Raw genomic sequence first — 21,018 nt, 5'->3', positions numbered from 1 at the left:
TGATTTTCTGTGACATGACTCTGGCTGGGAAAGGAGGGCTGCTGTCTCTTTACTGCCAGATGGAGTTACAAGTTTAGGCTCCACATTGGGCCTCTGTTGACACCATGTGGGGAGGGCTCCTTCTCACTGCTGAGCAGGAGTGAGGGTTCTAGTCCCTCATGGTCCCCACTAATAGCACCTGGCTCGTGGGAGGAGAATGAGATCCCCTTGGTTCCCACTGACTCAGAGCTGGGGGATGCTTGTTACCAGCAGGTGGAGAAGAAAGGCTTGGCTCACTCTGGGAGTAGGTGGGGCTGGGGCACAGAGTTTTCAGTGTCTCTGGCCTGGAGTAGGTAGGTTTATGTCTGAAAGTTTTCTTCTTGTGAGGCTGCCCAGTCCTGGACCTTTGGCTGAAGAGAGGTGCTTTTGTTGTGTTTTCCTTTGGTCTGTGCCTGTTGGTGTTGCTGACTTGACCACTTCTCCAGCACTCAGTCTGGCATGTGTGAGGCTAAAGAAACCTCAGGAACTCACCTTTATGTCATTTCTTGGTCTCAAGATTTCTGCCTTCTTCCCTCTGACTTTTAGTCTTGCTTGTTTGATGTGTAACATCCAGGACTTTCAGTTGTGTTCAGCAGGAGGAATAGGGAAAAATACTTCTCCATGTTCCCAGAAGTAGAATCTTCACAATTGTCACTGAAATATCTAGTTTTTGTTAAGAGTACATTTAAGTCAGTCACATTTTGATAGTCAAGATAAATGCGTTAAGATTTTTATATAACCTTCATAGGACACTGGGGTACTTTGTATGACCCATAGTCATATTAGCTTTTATACTTTTGATTTCTGGGTTTTTAAAGTATTTTGTTGGCTAGAGCTTATTGACATGATCTGTTCTTGGCACTAATGTTTACTGCTGCTTGGGCCTTGAGGGTTTTGAGATTGGATGTGCATTTCAGGTGGAATATTTATAATGTGAATGAGCTATTTCATCTTTTTTTTTTTTTTTAAATCAGAAATGAATGCTGAGTCTTATCAGATGGCTGCTTGCTTCCTGTGGGAAAGGGTTTGTACCTTAGTCTGTGGTTATTAACTTATATTGGCTTAGGTGCTGCTGCAAATCCAATGGACGGAGCTAATGCTGAGCCCTTGGTTGGAAATGCAGTTGTCCTTAGGAATGTCATGTGACAGTGGCTTACAGAAGTGACATAGCTCTTTTTGTCTTACATATACATTCCAGGGTAGGCACTTTATGGTGGTGCGACAGGTGTGATCCATGAAACCCTCAGCAGTCTCCATCCAGCTCACCACCTGTGTCCCTAGTGTGTTGCCTTCGTCTTCCTAAACCAAGATGGTAGGTGGAGATCTGGCTGTTTCGACTGTGTTCCCAACAACAGCAGGAGAAGAAGGGAAGAGGGACAAGCTGTTTTTTTTTTTTTTTTTTAAATTTTACCCTTCATGTTAGATTGAGGGTACATGTACAGGTTTGTCATGTGAATGTACTGTGTGATACTCAGGTTTGAGGTACGATTGATCCCATAACCCAGATACTAGTACCCAATAGCTAGTTTTCAACCTTTGCCTCCCTCCTTCCCTGTCTCCCCCTTTTTGGAGTCCCCAGTGTCTGTTCTTCCTATATTTATGTCTATATGTATCCAATGTTTAGCTTCCACTTATAAGTGAGAACATGTGGTATTTGGTTTTCTGTCCCTGTGTTACTTCAGTGGCCTCCAGCTGCATCCATGTTGCTGCAAAGGACATCATTTCATTCTTTTTTATGGCTGCATAGTATCCCATGGTGCATACGTACCACATTTTCTTTATCCAGCTCACCATTGATGGGCACCTGTGTTGATTTCATGTCTTTTATTGTAAATAGTGCTGTGATATACATACACATGTATGTGCCTTTTTGGTAGAATGATTTATTTTCTTTTGGATATGTACCCAGTAATGGGATTGCTGGATTTGATGGCAGTTCTGTTTTAAGTTCTTTGTGAAATCTCCAAATTACTTTCCACAGTGGCTGAACTAATTTATGTTCCCACCAGCAGTATATTCCCACCAAATGTTCCTTTTTCTCTGTGGCTTCACCAGCATCTGTTGTTTTTTGACTTTTTGATAATAGCCACTTTGACTGTTGTGAAATGGTATCTCATGGTGGTTTTGATTTGCATTTCTGTAATGATTAGTGATGATGAGCATTTTTTCATGTTTGTTGGCTCCTTGTATTTCTTCTTTTGAGAAGTGACTGTTCATGTCCTTTGCCCAGTTTTTAATGAAGATTATTTGGTTTTTGCTAGAACAATATGTTTTTAAGGAACATTTCCAAAGTTTCCACATGACCTTTCAAGTTATGTCTCCTTGGCCATATCTAGCTGCATGGGAGGCTGGAAAATATGATCTTTATTCCAGGTAGCCAAGAACCCCAGTGAAAATAAGGGGCTCTCTTGTGAGGCCAGCAGTGGAGCAGGGCTACTGGGGACAGCCAGCTGATGGCTGGGTAACTCTGCCACAGCTGGTTCTTGCAGCACCCTATGCCACGGCTGAATAGTCCACGTGAGCTCCAGTCTCCCATGCTGGGGGCCATGTGCAGGAAGTTGGGGTGTGTGCCAGGGGCTTCCCAGCAGCCTTTCTTTCCTTCCTGGGATCAGCGCTTGTGACTCTGGATGCTCCCCCATCACCTGTCACATTTTTATTCTCCTTGGAGTTCAGTATTTTGCATTTTTCAGTTCCTCAGATATTGTCATCCCCTGAGCCAAGGTGGGCGCCAAGGTGGAGGCCACATGGTGGCTGCGGCAGAGCTTCATGGGAGCTACTTGGGGGCTATAGTGAGGGCTCGGGTGGGGACTGCAGTGGGACCCTTGGTAGGGGCAGGTTCTCAGTGTAGACCTTGGCTTTGCTTAGGGCACACCTCCAGGCCACAGACTCTGGGGCCAGGACTCAGGCAGCTGAGACATAGACTTAGCCCCACTTGGCATCAGGCAGGGCTGGACCTGGTCTTTCTCCTCCGGAGTTGATGTGGAAGTAACTTACCAGGGGAAACTTCAAGTGTACCAAATTTGTTCTCCCATTGTAAAATGGGCTGTGCACATGGAACGCTATCTGCCATGTGGAGCAGAGGGGTGAGGCCCTCATGGCCAACTGGGCTTTCGGGATCTGGGTGGCTATTTTCATTGTGGCTGCTCCTGTGGCCCCTGAGTGTGAAGGTGTCTGGGCACCTGTGCTCCTTCTGAAAAAGTCACACAGGATGGCGGCTGCTCCTGGGTCAGGGATGTAGCCTACGCAGGAGAGACTCCCAGGGCTGTGCCCGGCAGGCCTGCGAGGCTGAGGATGGAGAGGAGGCGGAAGCGTCTCAGTGCTGGGTGCCTGCGTGGCTCCTGCTGAGGCTCCTCAGAGGGAGGGAATGCTGTTGACACTGAGCAAGGCAGGCCGCTGTGGAGGGGCTCGGAGCCGGAGGGCACGATGGGAGGGGTGGGGCTTCTTCCCCTCTCCAGCCTGTTTCCTCACTTGTCAGTGGGATGTTCTACCTGATTCTACGTAAGATTTAAACTCTGCTCTTTTGCTTTTCGTTTCAAAGCAGATGGGAGGGGCATGGGAGGGACTGAGGGATGAGTCGGGGACCCTCACACCATATTTCTGGAACATGGTCTCTCAGACATAGGGGTGTGCCCAACAGGTCAAGGGCCAGCTGGGGTTGGGGTCAGGGAACATCCAACTGGAGGATGAGAATCAAAGTCCTACTTATTCCCTCAGTCCAGACAAGGAAACTGAGGCCTAGGAAGGGGTAAAGACTCTCCAGGATGGCATAGTTTGTTTTGAAAAATCCAAACATTTATTCTTTTCTCTTGGGGGAAAAAAGAAAATGCTTGACTTACACAGCTAAGGGAGAAATAAGAAGACAAAAACCAAGAAAGAATGCCACATGGTCCCCTGGGCCGCCTATCTGTGTAAGAACAAGGGGACTTTCTGGGTACCTCAGGAGGACAGCTTGTTTCTTTAAGCCAATGTGGAAGACTCTTTCTGGGGTGTTGTTGGAGTATTAGGGGGAGGGAGAGAGACCAGGTTGGGGCCCTGGTGGAGACAGCAGTGTTTTCGCAGCTGTAACCCCGCTGTTCGCTGAAACATAGGTCAAGACTGAGCAGCGTGCCCAGGGAGTAACGTGAGGGGGGCAGCAGGGAGGCCTGGGTGTTGGGGAGGCTGTGCCAGCCCTGGCTAGTGCTCCTGGAGGGAGTTGCTTGTTCAGTGGCAGTCCAGGCCTGGACGTGGGCCTACCCAGGCTCAGAGGCCAGGCACCCTTACTAGGGAGGGTGAGGTGAGGAGGAGTGGAGGGAGGGGGCCCTGCTGTCTAATCCGGTCCCTTCTCTTCTGTCCAGGAGCGGCTCCTCATGAGCCTCCTGCCCCGGAACGTTGCCATGGAGATGAAGGAGGACTTCCTGAAGCCCCCTGACAGGATTTTCCACAAGATTTACATCCAGAGGCACGACAATGTGAGGTAGGGCTGGTGCTGACCCGGCACAGCGGGGAGCCTGGGAAACTGAGGTGTGGAGGTAATGGTGAAGGTGGGGAGGTAATGACAGAAGTGGGGAGGGAATGGATGGAGGTGGGGAAAGAATGGGGGTGTGGAGGTAATGGTGGAGGTGGGGAAGTGATGTTGGAAGTGAGGAGGTGATAGGTGGAGGTGAGGAGGTAATAGGTGGAGGTGAGGGGGTGATAGTGGAGGTGTGGAGGTGGTAGTGGAGGTGAGGAGGTGATAGTGGAGATGTGGAGGTGGGGAGGTGATGTGGGAGGTGATGGAGGAGGTGAAGGGGTGATGGTGGAGATGGGGAGGTGATGGTGGAGGTAAAGGGGTGATGGTGGAGGTGAGGAGGTGATGGTGGAGGTGAGGAGGTGATAGTGGAGGTGTGGAGGTGATGGTGGAAGTGTGGAGGTGATAGTGTAGGTGTGGAGGTGAAGGGGTGACGGTGGAGGTGTGGAGGTGACGGTGGAGGTGTGGAGGTGACGGTGGAGGTGTGGAGGTGATGGTGGAGGTGTGGAGGTGATAGTGGAAGTGTAGAGGTGAAGGGGTGACAGTGGAGGTGTGGAGGTGATGGTGGAGGTGAGGAGGTGATGGTGAAAGTGGGGAGGTGATGGTGGAGGTGAAGGAGTGATGGTGGAGGTGGGGAGGTGATGGAGGTGAAGCGGTGTTGGTGGAGGTGGGGAGGTGGTGGTGGAGGTGAAGAGGTGATAGTGGAGGTGGGGAGGTGATGGTGGAGGTGAGGAGGTGATGGTGCAGGTGTGGAGGTGATGATGCAGGTGAGGAGGTGATAGTGGAGGTGGGGAGGTGATGGTGGAGGTGGGGAGGTGATGGTGGAAGGTGAAGAGGTGATGGTGGAGGTGGGGAGGTGATAGTGGAAGTGGGGAGGTGATGATGGAGGTGAAGAGGTGATGGTGGAGTTGGGGAGGTGATGGTGGAGGTTAGGAGGTGATGGTGGAGGTGGGGAGGTGATGGTGGAGGTGGGGAGGTGATGGTGGAAGTGTGGAGGTGATAGTGGAAGTGTAGAGGTGATGGTGGAGGTGGGGAGGTGATGGTGGAGCTGGGGAGGTGATGGTGGAGGTATGGAGGTGGTCTTGGAGGTGCGGAGGTGATATTGGAGGTGTGGAGGTGATGGTGGAGGTGAGGAGGTGATGATGGAGGTGGGAAGGTGATGGTCGAGGTGGGGAGGTGATAGTGGAAGTATGGAGGTGATAGTGGGGGTGTGGAGGTGATGGTGGAGGTGGGGAGGTGATGGTGGAAGTGTGGAAGTGATGTTGGAGGTGTGGAGGTGATGGCGGAGTTGGAGAAGTGATAATGAAAGTGAGGAGATGATAGTGGAAGTGTGGGGGCTGATGGTTGAGGTGGGGAAGTGGTGATGGAGGTGATAGTGGAGATGATAGTGGAGGTGCAGAGGTGATATTGGAGGTGTGGAGGTGATAGTGGAGGTGAGGAGGTGATGGTGGAGGTGGGAAGGTGATGATGGAGATGGGGAGGTAATAGTGGAAGTATGGAGGTGACGTTGAAGGTGAGGAGGTGATAGTGGAGATGTGGAGGTGATGGTGGAGAATGGGAGGTGATGGTGGAGGTGAGGAGGTGATGGTGAAGGTGAGAAGGTGATGGAGATGGGAGGTGATAGTGGAAGTATGGAGGTGATGTTGGAGGTGAGGAGGTGATAGTGGAGGTGTGGAGGTGATGATGGAGGTGGGGAGGTGATAGTGGAAGTGTGGAAGTGATGGTGGAGGTGTGGAGGTGATGGCGGAGTTGGAGAAGTGATAATGGAAGTGAGGAGGTGATAGTGGAGGTGTGGGGGTGATAATGGAGGTGGGGAGGTGATGGTGGAGGTGTGGAGGTGATAGTGAAGGTGCGGAGGTGATATTGGAGGTGCAGAGGTGATGGTGGAGGTGAGGAGGTGATGGAGGTGGGAAGGTGATGGTGGAGGTGGGGAGGTGATAGAAGTATGGAGGTGATGATGGAGGTGTGGAGGTGATGGAGTTGGAGAAGTGATGATGGAAGTGAGGAAGTGATAGTGGAGGTGGGGAGGTGATGGTGGAGGTGATGGTGGAGGTGGGTAACTGATGATGGGAGTGAAGAGGTGATGGAGGAGGCAAGGAGGTGATGGTAGAGGTGGGAAGGTGATAGTGGAAGTGTGGAAATGATGGTGGAGGTGTGGAGGTAATGGCGGAGTTAGAGAAGTGATAACGGAAGTGAGAAGGTGATAGTGGAAGTGTGGGGGGTGATAGTGGAAGTATGGAGGTGATGGCAGAGGTGTGGAGGTGATGATGGAGGTGTGGAGGTAATGGTGGAGTTGGAGAAGTGATGATGGAAGTGAGGAGGTGATAGTGGAGGTGTGGGGGATGATGGTGGAGGTGGGGTGATGGTGGAGGTGATGGTGGAGGTGGGTAACTGATGATGGGAGTGAAGAGGTGATGGAGGAGGCAAGGAGGCGAGGAGGTGATGGTGGAGGTGGGGAGACAGGGGGAGTGTGTACAAAGGGTCTCAGTTGTGAAGGCAGATGTGGTCAGGAGGTTCAGGTGGACAACTGCCTAGCAGGGAAACAGGTCCCACGTGTAGAAGGGCTGTTGGCTTCTTGGGTGATGCATGTTACAGTTATCTTTCCCATTTCTTATTTCAGTATGCTTACACTTCCTCTGTTGACTGGAGAGGGTAAAAATATCTGTCCCTAAAACTGGCTTTGAGCAGTGACATTTTGGGCTTCAAATTTGCCATGTCAGAATAGTAGCTGAGCATTGAGCTAGTTGGTGCCAGGTCTGGGATATGTGTGCTCTTCTGTCTTACTCTATTCATTTCCTGATAGCCCTAGGAGGCAGGGATTGTTCCCATTTTATAGGTGAGGAAACTAAGCCTTCAGAGTGAACCAACTTGCTTTAGACACTCTGAGGCTTGTTTGTTTTTAAAGATTCTGTTTAAAAGTATTTATTTTATTAAATTGTGAATTCCATTTAAAAATAATTTTCATGCAAGTATAATGTGCTTAGAATGGTCGAGTGTTGCCTATTTGGGATTAATGCTTTACGTAAATATCACTGAGGTAGGAGATGATGTTTGAGGGACCTGAAGCACTTTCCTTTTCTGCTGTTTTTTGCTGGCCCTTCTGGGTGTTGGTGTCAGGCCTCTCTGCCCATTTGGCCTCTGAAGATGCAAAAGGTCCATAGAAACTCTCATTCTTTCTTATGTTGAGCACCACAGACTGGGTCCCTGCAAACCAGCCCTCATTCATTGGAAATGAGTTGAGGTTTGTGGGTCCATCAGAGTCAGTCGTCGTTGTATGCCAAGCCAGTATGGCTAATTGCTGTCTCGTTGAGAGCTCAGCAGTCACTGTTCTGAGCACACGTGTTCACTGCCCATTGTCATGCTGTTAAGTAAGGACCCGTGTTGTCCTCCTTTTGCAGAGGAGGATGCTTAAGCAGTGTGGGGTGAAGGCCCAAGTGGGTGGAAAGTAGCTGAAGAGCCAGCATTTGAGCCCAGCATGACTGCAGAATTTGTGCTCAGCAGCTCTCTGCTAAGTACTTGGTTCTGTTTAATATCATCATGCTTCTGTGAACTGCTGGCATTGTCACCTCCATTTTATAGATGAGGAAATTTAGGTTCAACAAAGTGAAACGTATGTATGACTCCCTGGCCAGTGAGTGGCAGGCTGGGACAGGACCTGGGATTAGCTGACACTAATGTCTGCCTTGACTTTTCTCATTTCTCTCACTGCCTCTTGTTACAAAATAAGGAATGACACACTGACCGAGTCCCCTGATGGGAAGAACAGACCACCAGAATAATCCTGGGAGCACCTCAAGGGGAGCCAGAGCCTCTCCATACTGCAGGAAAGGCATCAAAAGTCAAGAGCCTTTTGACAGCTAGAGCTGGCAGACATCACTGACCCTTTCCCCTGCTCAGCATAGAGTGAACTGATGAAAAATCTCAGCTCTAAGCTTCCCTCTGGGGAGAGAAGGAGTCAGTGTGACCACTGCCCCAACTTTTATGGGGCTGCCCAAAGAACAAGCATCTGTCTCTCCCCTGGATCTCTTGATAGGTCTTGTACAGTCGGGCTACCCAGGAGAGAACAGAGGTGGTAGTTTGGGGTGATAGATACCATAGCTTCCCCCCGCCCCCCGCTCAACACAGAGTGAGCAGACAAAGTTAACAGCTGCCTGCTTTTCTCTCAGGAGAGAAAGGGTTGGTAAAGCACCAGAATCTGTGGGTGATTGGTGAGAGTCTTCTCCTGTATAGGGCCAGCCCATGAAGACTGAGAGAGGTACCTGCTTTGTCTAAATCTCAAGGCACCAACACAGAGTTAAGGAAGATTACGAATTAGACAAAGATGTTCCAAACAAAGGAATGAGATAAATATACAGAAACTGACTAATGAAACAGTTATATAATTTACCTGATAGATAATTTAAAATAACTCCCATAAAGATGCTCATTGAGGTCAAAAAAATAATGCATGAACAAAGTGAGAAAATAGAAAATATTAACAAGTGCCAGAGAACATGGAACTGAAGATCACAATTACTGAACTGAAAAATTCACTAGAAGGATTCAGCAGAATAAAGAACCAATGAACTGGAAGACAAGTCACTGGACTCACTGGAAATAATTCTGTTAGAGGGGCAAAAGGAAAAAGAAATAGAAAAGACTGAAGAAAGCTTAAGAAAGTTATGGGAAATCATTAGTGGACCAATATACACCTTATGGGAGTTACAGAAGAACAGTGAGCAACAGGACCAGAAAGTTTGTACACACACACACACACTTTATATATATATATATTTTTTTATCATATATTACATATATGATGTAAAAATGTATTGTTAAATATGAATATATATACACACACAGTGAAAATTTCCCAAATCTGGTTAAAGAAATGGACATGCAGTTACAAGAAACTCAGATGACACCAAATAAGATGAACACCCCAAAATTCACACCAAGATACATTTATCCAAATTCTCAAACGTCAAGGACAAAGGAAGAATTTTGAAAACAGAGAGGAAAAAGTGACTTGTCACATACCATACAGCCAGCATAAGATAATGGATTTTCCAGCAGAAACCTTGCAGGCGTGAAGGGAGTGGGATGATATATTTCAAGTGCTGAAAGAAAAAAACTGCTAAGCAAGAATACTATGCCTAGCAAAAGTCTCCTTAAAAACATGAAGGAATAAAGACCTCCCCAGACAATTAAAAGCTGAGGAAGGAAGTTCATGACCCCTAAACCTGCCTTACAAGCAATACAAAAGGGAGTTCTTACATTGAAATGAAAGGATGCAAAACAACAACACAATAGCATAAGAAAATATGATACTTATTGGTAAAGATTTATACATCAACAAATACAAAATACTGTATTACTGTAATTGTAGTGCATAAATCACTTTTCATTCTAGCATAAAAGTTAAGAAAACTAAAGTATTAAAAATAACTGAAAGTATCTTAAAATACATACTATATGAATAAATAGAAACTGTGACAACATAAAATAAATTATGAAGAAGTTAAAGTGTAGTGTCTGTATGTGATTGAACTTGTTATCAGCTCAAAATGGACAGTTATAGTTTTTATAAGAACCAAGGTAACCACAAAGAAAAAAATAGCTATAGAAACTACACAAAGGAGAAAGAAAAAGGAATCAAAGCACATCAAAGCAAAAAATTAACATAACACAAAGGAATTCAGAAAGAGAGGAAAAAACAAATAAAGAAATCCAAGACAAATAGAATACATTTAACAAAGTTACAATAGTAAGCCATTCCCTATCAATACTTAAAGTGTGAATGGATTAAACTCCTCAGTCAAAACACATAGCATGGCTGAATGGATAAAAACAAAACCAAAACCAAGCCTAACTATATGCTGTCTATTTAAGGATGTACATAAACTGACAGTGAAGGGATGGAAAGAGATAGCTCATACAAATGAGACCCCAAATAGAGCAAAGATGGTTATGCTTGTATCAGAAAAAAAGGGACTTTAAGTCAAAAACTGCCAAAAGAGACAAGAAGTCTTTATTATGATAAAAGGGTCAACTCTCAGGAAGATAAAATAATTGTAAATATGTATGCATTCAGCATAAAAGCACCTATGTATATAAAACAATCATTGACAGAACTGTAAAAAAAAACAATAGTAGTAGGAGACTTCAATAGTCTACTTTTGATAACAGACAGAGCATCCAGACAAGATCAAAAAGAAAGCAGAGGATTTCAATAGCACTATAGACTAAATAGACCTAACAGACATATAGGGGACATTACAAAACTCAAAAAGCAGAATACACATTCTTCTCAAGTGCACTTGGATCTTTCTCCAGGAAAGGTCGTATGTTAAGTCACGGAACAAGTCCTCACAGTTTTAAGAATTATATCAGATATCTTTTCTGATCACAGTGGGATGAAACTAGAAATTAATAGCAGAAAGAAAACTGAAAAATTCACAAAAGTGTTGAAATTAAAAACACATTCTTGAACAATTATTGGGTCAAAGAAGAAATCAAAAAGGATATTAGAAAATACCTCCAGGCTGGGCATAGTGGCTGACACCCGTAATCCCAGCACTTTGGGAGGCTGGGGTGGGAGGTTTGCTTTAGCCCAGGATTTCAAGACCAGCCTAGACAACATAATAAGACCTCGTCTCTACAAAAAAATTTAAAAATTATCCAGGCATGGTGGCATGTACCTGTAGTCCCAGCTACTCAGGAGGCTGAAGTAGGAGGATTGCTTGAGCTCAGGATTTCAAGACCAGCCATGAGCTATGAGCACACCTCTCTACTCTAGCAGCCTGGGTGACAGAGAAAGACCCTATCTTAACAAAACAAAACAAACAAACAAACAAAAAAACCTGAAAATACCTTCAAACAAAAGAAAATGAAAACACAACATACCCAAACTTAAGGGATGGAACAGAAGCAGTAATAAGAGGGAAGTTCATAGCAATAAATGCTTACATTAAAAAAGAAATATATCAAAGTAACAATATTAACTTTGCACCTCAAGAAGCCAAAAAAAAGAAGAACATATTAAGCCTAAAATTATTAGAATGAAGGAAATAACAGAGATGAGAGCAGAAATAAATGAAACAGAAAATAAAAAACAATATTAAAAAATGTACAAAACCAAGAGTTGCTTTGTGAAACAGTAAATAAGATTTTGACACGTTCTTACCTAGACCGAAAACAAAGAGAGAAAACTCAAATCAAATTGTAAATGAAAGAAGAGATATTATAACTGAGGCCACAAAAATGAAAAAGGATCATAAGAGACTACTGTGAACACCAACAAACTGTATAACCTAGGAAAATTTGAAAAATGTCAAGAAACACAACCAACCAAGATGAAGTCATTAAGAAGTAGAAAGTTTGAACAGACCTGTACATAGTATGGAGATTGAATCAGTTATCAAAACCCAACAAAGAAAAGTCCAGACCCAGATGGTTTCACCAGTAAATTCTACCAAACATTTGAAGAATTAATGGCAGTCTTTCTCCAAGTCTCTGAAATTGAAGAGGAGGGAACACTTTCAAACTATGAAGCCATCATTGTCCTGATACCGAAGTCAGACAAGAACACTACAAAAAAAAAAAAAAAAAAGAAATTATAGGAAAATATCCCTGATAAATACAGATTCAAATATCCTCAGCCAAAATACTAGCAAATGCATCCAGGATCACATTGAATGCATCATACACCATGATCAATTGAGATTTATCCCTGGAATGCAAGGATAGTTCAACATGCAAAAATCAGTTAGTGTGATAACAACATGTTAAGAGAATAAGGAATACAAATCATGTGATCATCTCAATAGATGCAGAAAAATATTTGACAAAATTTGACACCCTTTCATGATAAAAATTCTCAACAAATTAGGATTAAAAAACCCCTCAACAAAATAAAGGCTATATATATGACAAGCCCACAGCTAGGATCTTACTCAATGATGGAAAACAGAAAGCTTTCCCTCTAAAATCAGGAACAAGACAATGATGTCCACCCCCACCACTTCTATTCAACATAGAACTGGAAGTCTTACCCAGAGCAATGAGAAAAGAAAGAACAGCAACAAAAAAAGGCCTCCTAAATGGAAAGGGGAAAACTAGGAAGCAGAAGGAAAACAGGCAACCCATGGGAGGGGTGAGTGAGAGTCTTTCTGCAACCCAGTTTCCCACTGGAGATCCATGCAATAGGAGGGCACCTTCACCCTCCTAAGTTTTGAATCCATCTTAGGAAGCAGCTGGGAGGCCATAAGCAGGAACTGCTCCAGGGAGGGAACTTGCCCTGGGTCCCACACCCATTCTACAACCTAAGTGGCTACAGCAAGATGCCATTTTTTAAATCCTAGCTTTTAGCAGAGTGTGCATTGTTTTGGGATCCAGCAGTGCCAGTCATAGGCATTCAGGAAACTTGGGCTATTTGCTTGTGGAACTGGAGCAAAGCAGGGGTGGGCTCCTGCAACTGTAACTGAGAAGCAATCATGGTGTGGTCTGCAGCCACTGGCACTGGCAAGCAGGCACCACTCCTGGGGCTTAAGCAGGATGTGAATTGCCACGGAGTCTTGGTCTTGAGTTGCGTAGGGGCTCGTATGGCCTGGGGCTGAGTTGCTGGCTAGGCATGGACTGCCCGGGTCTGAAGGGTTCAGCTGTGACAGGTGGGCCTGGGATGTGAGAGGGATGTGTTTACCCCATCTGCTGGCCAAGGCTGTGACTGCTGGGGCTGACCCCACTTTCCCCATGGCAGGACCAAACTCTTAGAATTTGATAAATGAATTCAATCAAGTTGGAGAACAGAAAATCCATGTACAAAAATCAGTAGCATTTCCATACACTAGTAATGTATGAGCTGAAAAAGAAGTCTAGAAAGCAATCCCAATTACAGTAGCTACAAAAAATAAAATAAATATAAACAAGGATGTAAAAGATTTCTACAATAAAAACTGTAAAACGATGAAAGATATTAAAGAGGACACATAAACATTGAAAGACATTTCACATTCATGGATTGGAAGAATATTGTTAAAATGACCATAATACCCAAAGTGATCTACAGATTCAGTGCAATCTCTATCAAAATGTCAGTGACATTCTTCACAAAAATAGAAAAAAAAATTCCAAAATTCATATGGTACTACAGAAGACCCTGAATAGCCAAAGCAATCTTGAGCAAAAAGAAGAAAGCTGGAGTCATTGCATTACCTGGCTTCAAGATATACTACCAACCTATATTAACTAAAACATCATGGTACTGGCATGAAAACAGACATATAGACCAATAGAACAGAATGGAGAACCCAGAAGTAAATCCATGTAATTTTAGCCAACTGATTTTTGACAAAGATGCCAAGAACATACATTGGGGAAAAGACAATCTGTTCAATAAATGATGCTGGGAAAACTGGGTATGCATATACAGAAAATGAAACTAGACCCCTATCTCTTACCATACACAAAAGTAAACTTAAAATGGATCAGACATAAATATAAGACCCAGACTATGAAATTTCTAGAAGGAAACATAGTGGAAATACTTCAGGATATTGGTCTGGACAGATGTTTTATGGCCAAGACCTCAAAAGCACAGGCAATGAGATAAAAACTAGAGAAATGGGATTATATCAAACTGAAAAGTGTCTGTACAACAAAGGAAACGATCAACAGAGTGAATAGACAACAGGAGAATGGGATAAAACATTTGTAAACTATTAATTTGACAAGGGATTAATATCCAGAATATACAAGGAACTCAACTCAATAGCAAGAAAACAAATAATCTGATTTTAAAATGGGTGAAGCATCTGAATAGGCATTTCTCAAAAGAAGACATCCAAATGGCCAATAAGTATGTGATAGAATGGTCTACATCACTAATCATCACGGAAATGCAAATCCAAACCACAATGAGAATCATCTCACCTCAGTAAGATTGGCTGTTATCAAAAAGACAAAAACAAATGCTGGTGAAGATGCAGTAAAAAGGGATCTCTTGTACTGGTTGGCGGGAATGTAAATTAGTACAACCATTGTGGAAAATAGAGTGGAAGTTTCTTAAAAAGTTAAAAATAGAACTATCATGATCCAGCAATCTCAGTACTGGGTATATATCCAAAAGAAAATAAATCCGTATGTCAAAGAGATATCTGCTCTCCCTGTTTATTGCAGCACTATTCACAATAACCTAGATGTGTAATCAACCTAAGTGTCCAACAGCAGATGAATGGGTAGAGAGAATGTGGTATATTTACAGGATGGAATACTATTCAGGCATAAAAAATGAAATTCTCTCATTCATGTCAACATGGGTGTGCCTGGGTGACGTTATATTAAGTGAAATAAGCCAGTCATAGAAAGGTAAATACTGAATGTGAGCCAAGATTGAGCCACTGCAATCCAGCCTGGGCTACAGAGCGAGACTCCGTCTCAACAACAACAACAAAAAACAAAAACAGAAAACAAAAAACAAAAACAAAAACAAAAAAACTACATAGTCTCGCTTTTATATGGAAGCTAAAATAGTTTATCTCTTAGATGTAGGCAGTGGAATAGTGGTTACTAGAGGTTGGGAAGAGTAGGAGGAAGGAAGCCATAGGGAGAGATTGGTTAATGAGTACAAAATTACAGGTAGATAGGAGAAATAAGTTCTATTGTTCTATAGCATGTAGGGTGACTATAGTAAACAATAATTTATTGCACTTTTCAAGTACCTAGAAGAGAGGATATTTGAATGTTATCAACACAAAGAAATAATAAAAATTGGAGGTACTGGATATCCTAATCACCCTGATTTGATAACTGCGTGTTGTATACATATATTGAAGTAGCACACCATAACCCATAAGTATGTACATTTATGTGTCAGTTAATATATATATGTGCATATATACAAATATGCAACACATATAAGTAACAAAAAAGAAGGAAATCTTGCCATTTTCAACAATATGTATGGAGCTGGAGGACATTACTGTAACCTAAGTAAGACAGAAATATCTGCATGATCTCATTTGTATGTGGAACTAAAATAGTCAAATTCATAGGAGCAAAGTAGAATGGCGGTTGCTAGGGAATGAAGGCAGAGGAAAATGGGGTGATGTTGGTAAAAGAATACAAAATTTTAGTTAGGCAGCATGAATAAGTTCTGGAGATCTAACATACAGTGTGGTCACAATATTTAACAATACTGTATTGTATACTTGAAATTTGCTCATGCACAGGTAGCTGTGCAGAGGTAATGGCTATTTTAATTACCTTGATTGTGTCAATTATTTCAACCTATGTAGGTTTATCAAAACGTCAAATTGTACACCACATATACACATGAGTAAACACAATTTTTATGTCAGTGATATCTCAATAAAGGTGTTAAAAGAAAATGTGTTATGTACATAAAATGAAATGTTGTTAAGCCTTAAAATGGAAGGAAATTCTTCAATATGTGACAAAATAGATGAAACTTGAGGACATTATACAAGTGAAATAAGCCAGTTACATAAAGACAAATACTGCAACATTACACTTATATGAGGTATTTAAAATAGTCGAAATCATAGAATTAAAGAGTGTCTTTGTGGTTATAGGGTCTTGGGGGAGGAAGAAATGGGGAGTTACCAGTCAGTGGCCATGAAGCTGTAGATATCTGCTGTACAATATTTTACCTGTAGTCAACAATAATGTAGAGTACACTTTAGAAAGAATTAGTGAACTTGGTAGCTCAGTTGAGATTATCCAGTCTGAAGAACAGAATGAAAAAAAGGATGAAGAAAATGAAGAGAATGTCAGAGACCTAAGGGACACCATCAATCGTATCAGTACACACTTATTGAGAGTCCCACAGGAGAGGAGAAAGAGAAAGGGGCAGAAAGAATATCTGAAGAAATAATGGCCATAAATGTCCCAAAGTTTTTGGAAAACATTAACCTATACGTCCAAGAAGCTGAGTGCACTCCAAGGTGGGTAGACTCAAAAAGACCCATACTGAGACATGTCATTATCAAACTGTCAAAAACCAAAGACTTGAGGACAATTTTGAAAGCGGCAAGAGAAAAACGACTTACCATCTACAAGGCATCTTCAACAAGGTTATCAACTGATTTTTCATCAGAAACCAGGGAGGCCAGAAGGCAGTGGAATGGCATGTTCAAAGGTTGAAATAAAAAGATAATTCTGTATCCAGCAAAAATCATAAGAGCAGCACCTGCTGTTACCATCACGCATAATCCTCTTCTCCCAGTGTCTGTGTGTCCCTTTCCCCCGCTCCCCTCCTTCAGGACCCCCATGAGCAATCCTAGTTGACATATACACAGGTCCATATCTGACTTCCCTGCTTTTCCATAGTTAGTTACATGTGTCACCTTTGATGCTCTCTGAATGTTTGCTCCTTCCCTGAATAGAATGGAGTCTTTCTGAGGGCAGTGAGGTTTATTCAGATCCTTTTTTTTTGAGATGGGGTTGTACTGTGTCTGCCAGACTGGAGTGCAGTGGCATGCTTCGGCTCACTGCAACCTCCACCTCCCAGGCTCAAGCGATCCTCCCACCTTAGCCTCCTGAGTAGCTGGGACTGCAGGTGCACGCCAACACACCTGGCTAATTTTTGTATTTTTTGTAGAGATGGGGTTTTGCCATGTTGCTCAGGCTGGTCTTGAACTCGTGGACTTAAGTGATCCACCTGCCTTGTCCTCCTAAAGTGCTGGGATTACAGGCATGAGCCAACATACCCTGCCATGAATCTTATTCACTGCTAAATCCCAAGCACCTAAAGCAATGCCAGCACATATAGCCCTCAATAAATATTTGTTGAATAAGCAAGTGAATAAATGAATTAGAATACTTAGAGGGTATTATAAATGATTATAAATAATCACTGAGCTCTTACTAGGGGCAAGGTATGACCTGAACTCTAGTCTTATTTCCATTTTACATGGCGGACATGCAGAACAGTTGGATAAGTTGCTGTCAGTGGTGAAGCTGGATAGTGCCCTTTGGAGTCCAGGCTCTGAACCCTGTCCCCCTCCTGCCCCTGCTGGCTGGCCCATCTTTGGAGATACCCTGTGTTGTGAACAAAATAGGTCATTTTCTTTTACTTTGCGTTTATTTCCTATAGTGGTGCTGGGGGCGTTCTGGGTTCAGGAAGCCTCAAAGTTACAGAAAAAGCCGAGAACACTTTGAAAAAATGTGATTAAATGATTGGGACCCTGTGGAGAGATATCTTAAAGCTACAACATTTTTACAGACAAAAATATACAATTAAATTTTTTTTCTGATATTTTCAAAGAGCATGTTTTAATATTGCAAGAAGAGAAAACAATTGGAAACATCTTTTTAAAGTCTTATTATTCCAGAAAACATGAAAGTTCTGCCCTGTGGGTAGACACTGTGTTGTTTAGGGCTCACCCCAGTGCTATCATAAATAGACACTCAGTACATAGAGGCTTTGATGCAAGACAGTGTGTTTCCTGCTGTCATTGCAGACTGAGGGGGCGGCCCCTTTGCCCAGGAATTCGGGGACTCCCTCCCTTTTCATTGTGAAGCATTGACACCACACTCGGGGCCCGCGAGTTTCCTGCATTCAGGGGGCAGAAGGGGAATATAGGGGTGTGGAGGGGCCCACATGCTTAAAAGCACATCACTTCTGCTCGGTGCCACTGGCCACATCGTAACCTCCTCAAGAAGGAGAGGCAGGTCTAGCAGAGGGGAGATGGGCTTTCCCTACGTGGTGTGAGGGGTCAGCATGGGGGATGGCGAGCTGTGAATGGCCTCAGCATTTACTCCCCCGGTGGCCAGGCATTCTGTGGCTTTTCTGAGCCTCAGTCTTCTCACCTATATGATGGGAACCAGGAAGCCTTCATTTCTAGTCTGCATTGAGGAATAAATGGGGTGATTGATTCTACAGTGATTTGGAGATGTAAACGTCGATATACTTCTAGGAATTATTTCCTAAGTGACTGGGAGAAGGGCAGCCTGGCACCCCTTTCTCTTGCAGCATCCTGTTTGCTGACATCGTGGGTTTCACGGGCTTGGCATCCCAGTGCACGGCCCAGGAGCTGGTGAAACTCCTCAATGAGCTCTTCGGCAAGTTTGACGAGTTAGCCACGGTAAGTGCAGCGTTTTTCTTTGTTCGAATTAAATTAGAATTGCTTCTGGAGTGATGATATGCCAGTGGATTCTCTGTATTTGGACCATGAACTAGACTGATTGCTAAGCATTTCTTCCAGCAAGGTTATAAATCACCTGTTGTTTTTAGCCTCACCATTCATTGATTCCTTTCCTTGGACTGGAACCTTGCATTTACCAGATAAGAAAATGCTTGCACAAGCACGGCCAGCATGCTGTCGAATCGGGACTTCCATGCAGAAGGCTTCGTTGTGCAGGCCATATGTAGATATGGGTCTGCCCTGTGCACCATCCTGCTGCCATTGCGTCCCACTGCAAACAGAGCTGGTGATTGCAACCCCTTGTTCTGGGCTCTACTGGAGCAGGCCTGATGCTGGGTCTGCCACCCTCCTGGGATTGAAACTTGTCTGCTGGGGGCCCAGTTGCTGATGCCTCCTGATGCCCGGTGCAGGCAGTGACCACCCTTGCGTGCTGGGGTTTTGAAAGACCTTCCTTGGATCAGTCACATCTGGCAGCCACGTTCTGCTGAACGTTGGGCCAAGGCCATACCAACAGCCTTGGCTTGTAATGTGCATGTTTGGAAGCAAAGATGAGCAAGCCAGCCAAACCTCCTTGTACAGAGGTTTGCGCTCCTGGGACTTAGTCACATTGGCCATAAGGCTTCTGAGGGGCTGGCACTGTCACCCTTTTTCCCCACAGAATGTGCTGTGTTTAGAGACAGGACATGTGGGACTGGGATCTGAGCTGCAGAAGCCAACAGATGTTGCAGGCCCAGGGAGAGCACATCTATTGCATGGCATTGATATCCTACCCCTCCTTTTCCTCTGCTGCCCACGGGTACATTGTACTGCTCATCAGTCATCAGATTGAAAGCTAGAATGTGCCCTGGTTGCATGTGATGGAACTTCCCCTCTTGCCATTCACCTGGCACATCCTCCCTGAGATTTTCACGCCCAGCCTGTGCAGGAAGGGTCGGCTTCTGCAGGACGGCTGACCGTGGACACAGAAAGTCTCCTCTTTCTAAGGGGGAAGGGGAGGAGGGAGTCTGGTGTCAGGAGAGCCCAGGATGTGATGCTTTTCAGGGCCACTGACCCACCTGAGTTTCCTTGGACCCCAGACACCTAGCATCCCTGCCCTGTGAGGGTGTGAGAGGAGCACAGTGAGATGGAGCCAAGTTCAAGTTCACCTCTTGTCCAGCCTCCAGGTGGTCAGGGAGGGGCGCTGAGGTCAGTGTGAGAGGAAGGGGCAGTGAGCTCTGTTCAGCAAGGCAGAACCTTTTCAGAGGAGGTGGCAGTGAAGCGTCTTGGGGGAAAATGTGGATGCTCCCTCAATGAAGGAGGGGAGAGGAAGGCACCTTAATAGGGGGCTGGCTTGTGCAGAGTCCTGAGGGGCATTCTGAGCACAGGGCAGGGCTGGGCAGGACAGAGCCAGGCGGTAGTCACATGAGCTGAGGCCATACTTGCCATACGTGGCAGCAGTTAGGGGGACCCACTGGAGGTGGGAGAAAACTTGGGAGCCTGTTGCAGACACCTGATGAGGGAGAGAGGTTAAGGTAGGAGGGGTAGGGGGGAAAGAGGGTGGGCATGCGGGATTTTGGACACTACTCCCTTTGGAAGATCCCTGTGGGGAAGAAAAGATCTTGAGATCCAGTTGTAAAGTCACTGTTTAGTTTTCCAGTAAACAGTGGAAAAGATCCGCACCTTTTACTTTTCCAAGAAACAGTGGAAAAGTAAACTGACTTTACAACTGGATCTCAAGACCTTTTTTTCCCCACAGTAATCTTTGTGGGCAGTGACACCCCGTTGATAGCCTGGGCCAATGTTCCACAGCAGCCCGTTTGGGAAAGCCCACTTCATCTTTCTGCTGGGCAATGCCCTTGCAGAGCTTCTGGTCTGCAGTGCCCTTGCAGTCTTATCTGGGCCGTCCACTAGGCTTGTCCCCTGGACTGTGCAGCCAGTGTTGTGTCCTGGGCCTGCTCCTGCTTCCCACCCCTTCAGCAGGAAGCTGGTCATCTTGGGAGCTTTTCTCTGGAGGGTCCCGCTTGGCCCCACCTGGGCCTTTTCTCTCTCACTGTGCTTGGAGCTGGTGCTGGGTCCTCCACTTCTACCATCTGATTCTGTCTTCCTGGCAGTCCTGAGATCAGTACCTTTGTCCGTGAGGGGACAGGACCCACGTTGGGCCAGCGCAGGCCCTTTGCAGTCCTGCTGTAGACTCCCTAGGGCTCTCGTTCTCTTATGAGGCACCTTATTTCAGCCCAGTTGCTTTGCAGTTTCTTCCTTTGATAAAGAAGTGCTGGCTCCTAGGAGAGGCTGAAGGTGTCACGGAGAGCTGCCTGCTGCTCATGGTGCTGGGCTGTCACCCTGGTCCCAGGCCTTGGCATCTGCTGTTCCTTTCTATCTGTGCCACTGTCC

General features: G+C 44.9%; 1 protein-coding gene across 13 annotated transcripts in view; it reads left to right on the top strand.

The window, feature by feature from the left end:
* The window catches only part of ADCY1 (adenylate cyclase 1), a 144,866-nt gene that overhangs the window by 34,321 nt on the left and 89,527 nt on the right, over nt 1-21,018 (top strand). For all 13 annotated transcript variants that reach the window (XR_013415884.1, XR_013415883.1, XR_013415887.1 and 10 more), the window contains exons 3-4: nt 4,353-4,471; nt 18,477-18,588. Coding sequence is in view for 6 of the 13 variants with exons in the window: in XM_015133591.3 (XP_014989077.3) it covers nt 4,353-4,471; nt 18,477-18,588 (231 nt within the window). In the remaining 7 variants the exon portion in view is untranslated. The remainder of the gene's footprint in view (nt 1-4,352; nt 4,472-18,476; nt 18,589-21,018) is intronic.

The sequence above is a fragment of the Macaca mulatta genome, chromosome 3, assembly GCF_049350105.2.
Source record: "Macaca mulatta isolate MMU2019108-1 chromosome 3, T2T-MMU8v2.0, whole genome shotgun sequence".
Taxonomy (NCBI): Eukaryota; Metazoa; Chordata; class Mammalia; order Primates; family Cercopithecidae; genus Macaca; species Macaca mulatta.
The sequence above is the reverse complement of the archived record's forward strand: the minus strand, read 5'-3'. Positions and strand labels throughout refer to the sequence as shown.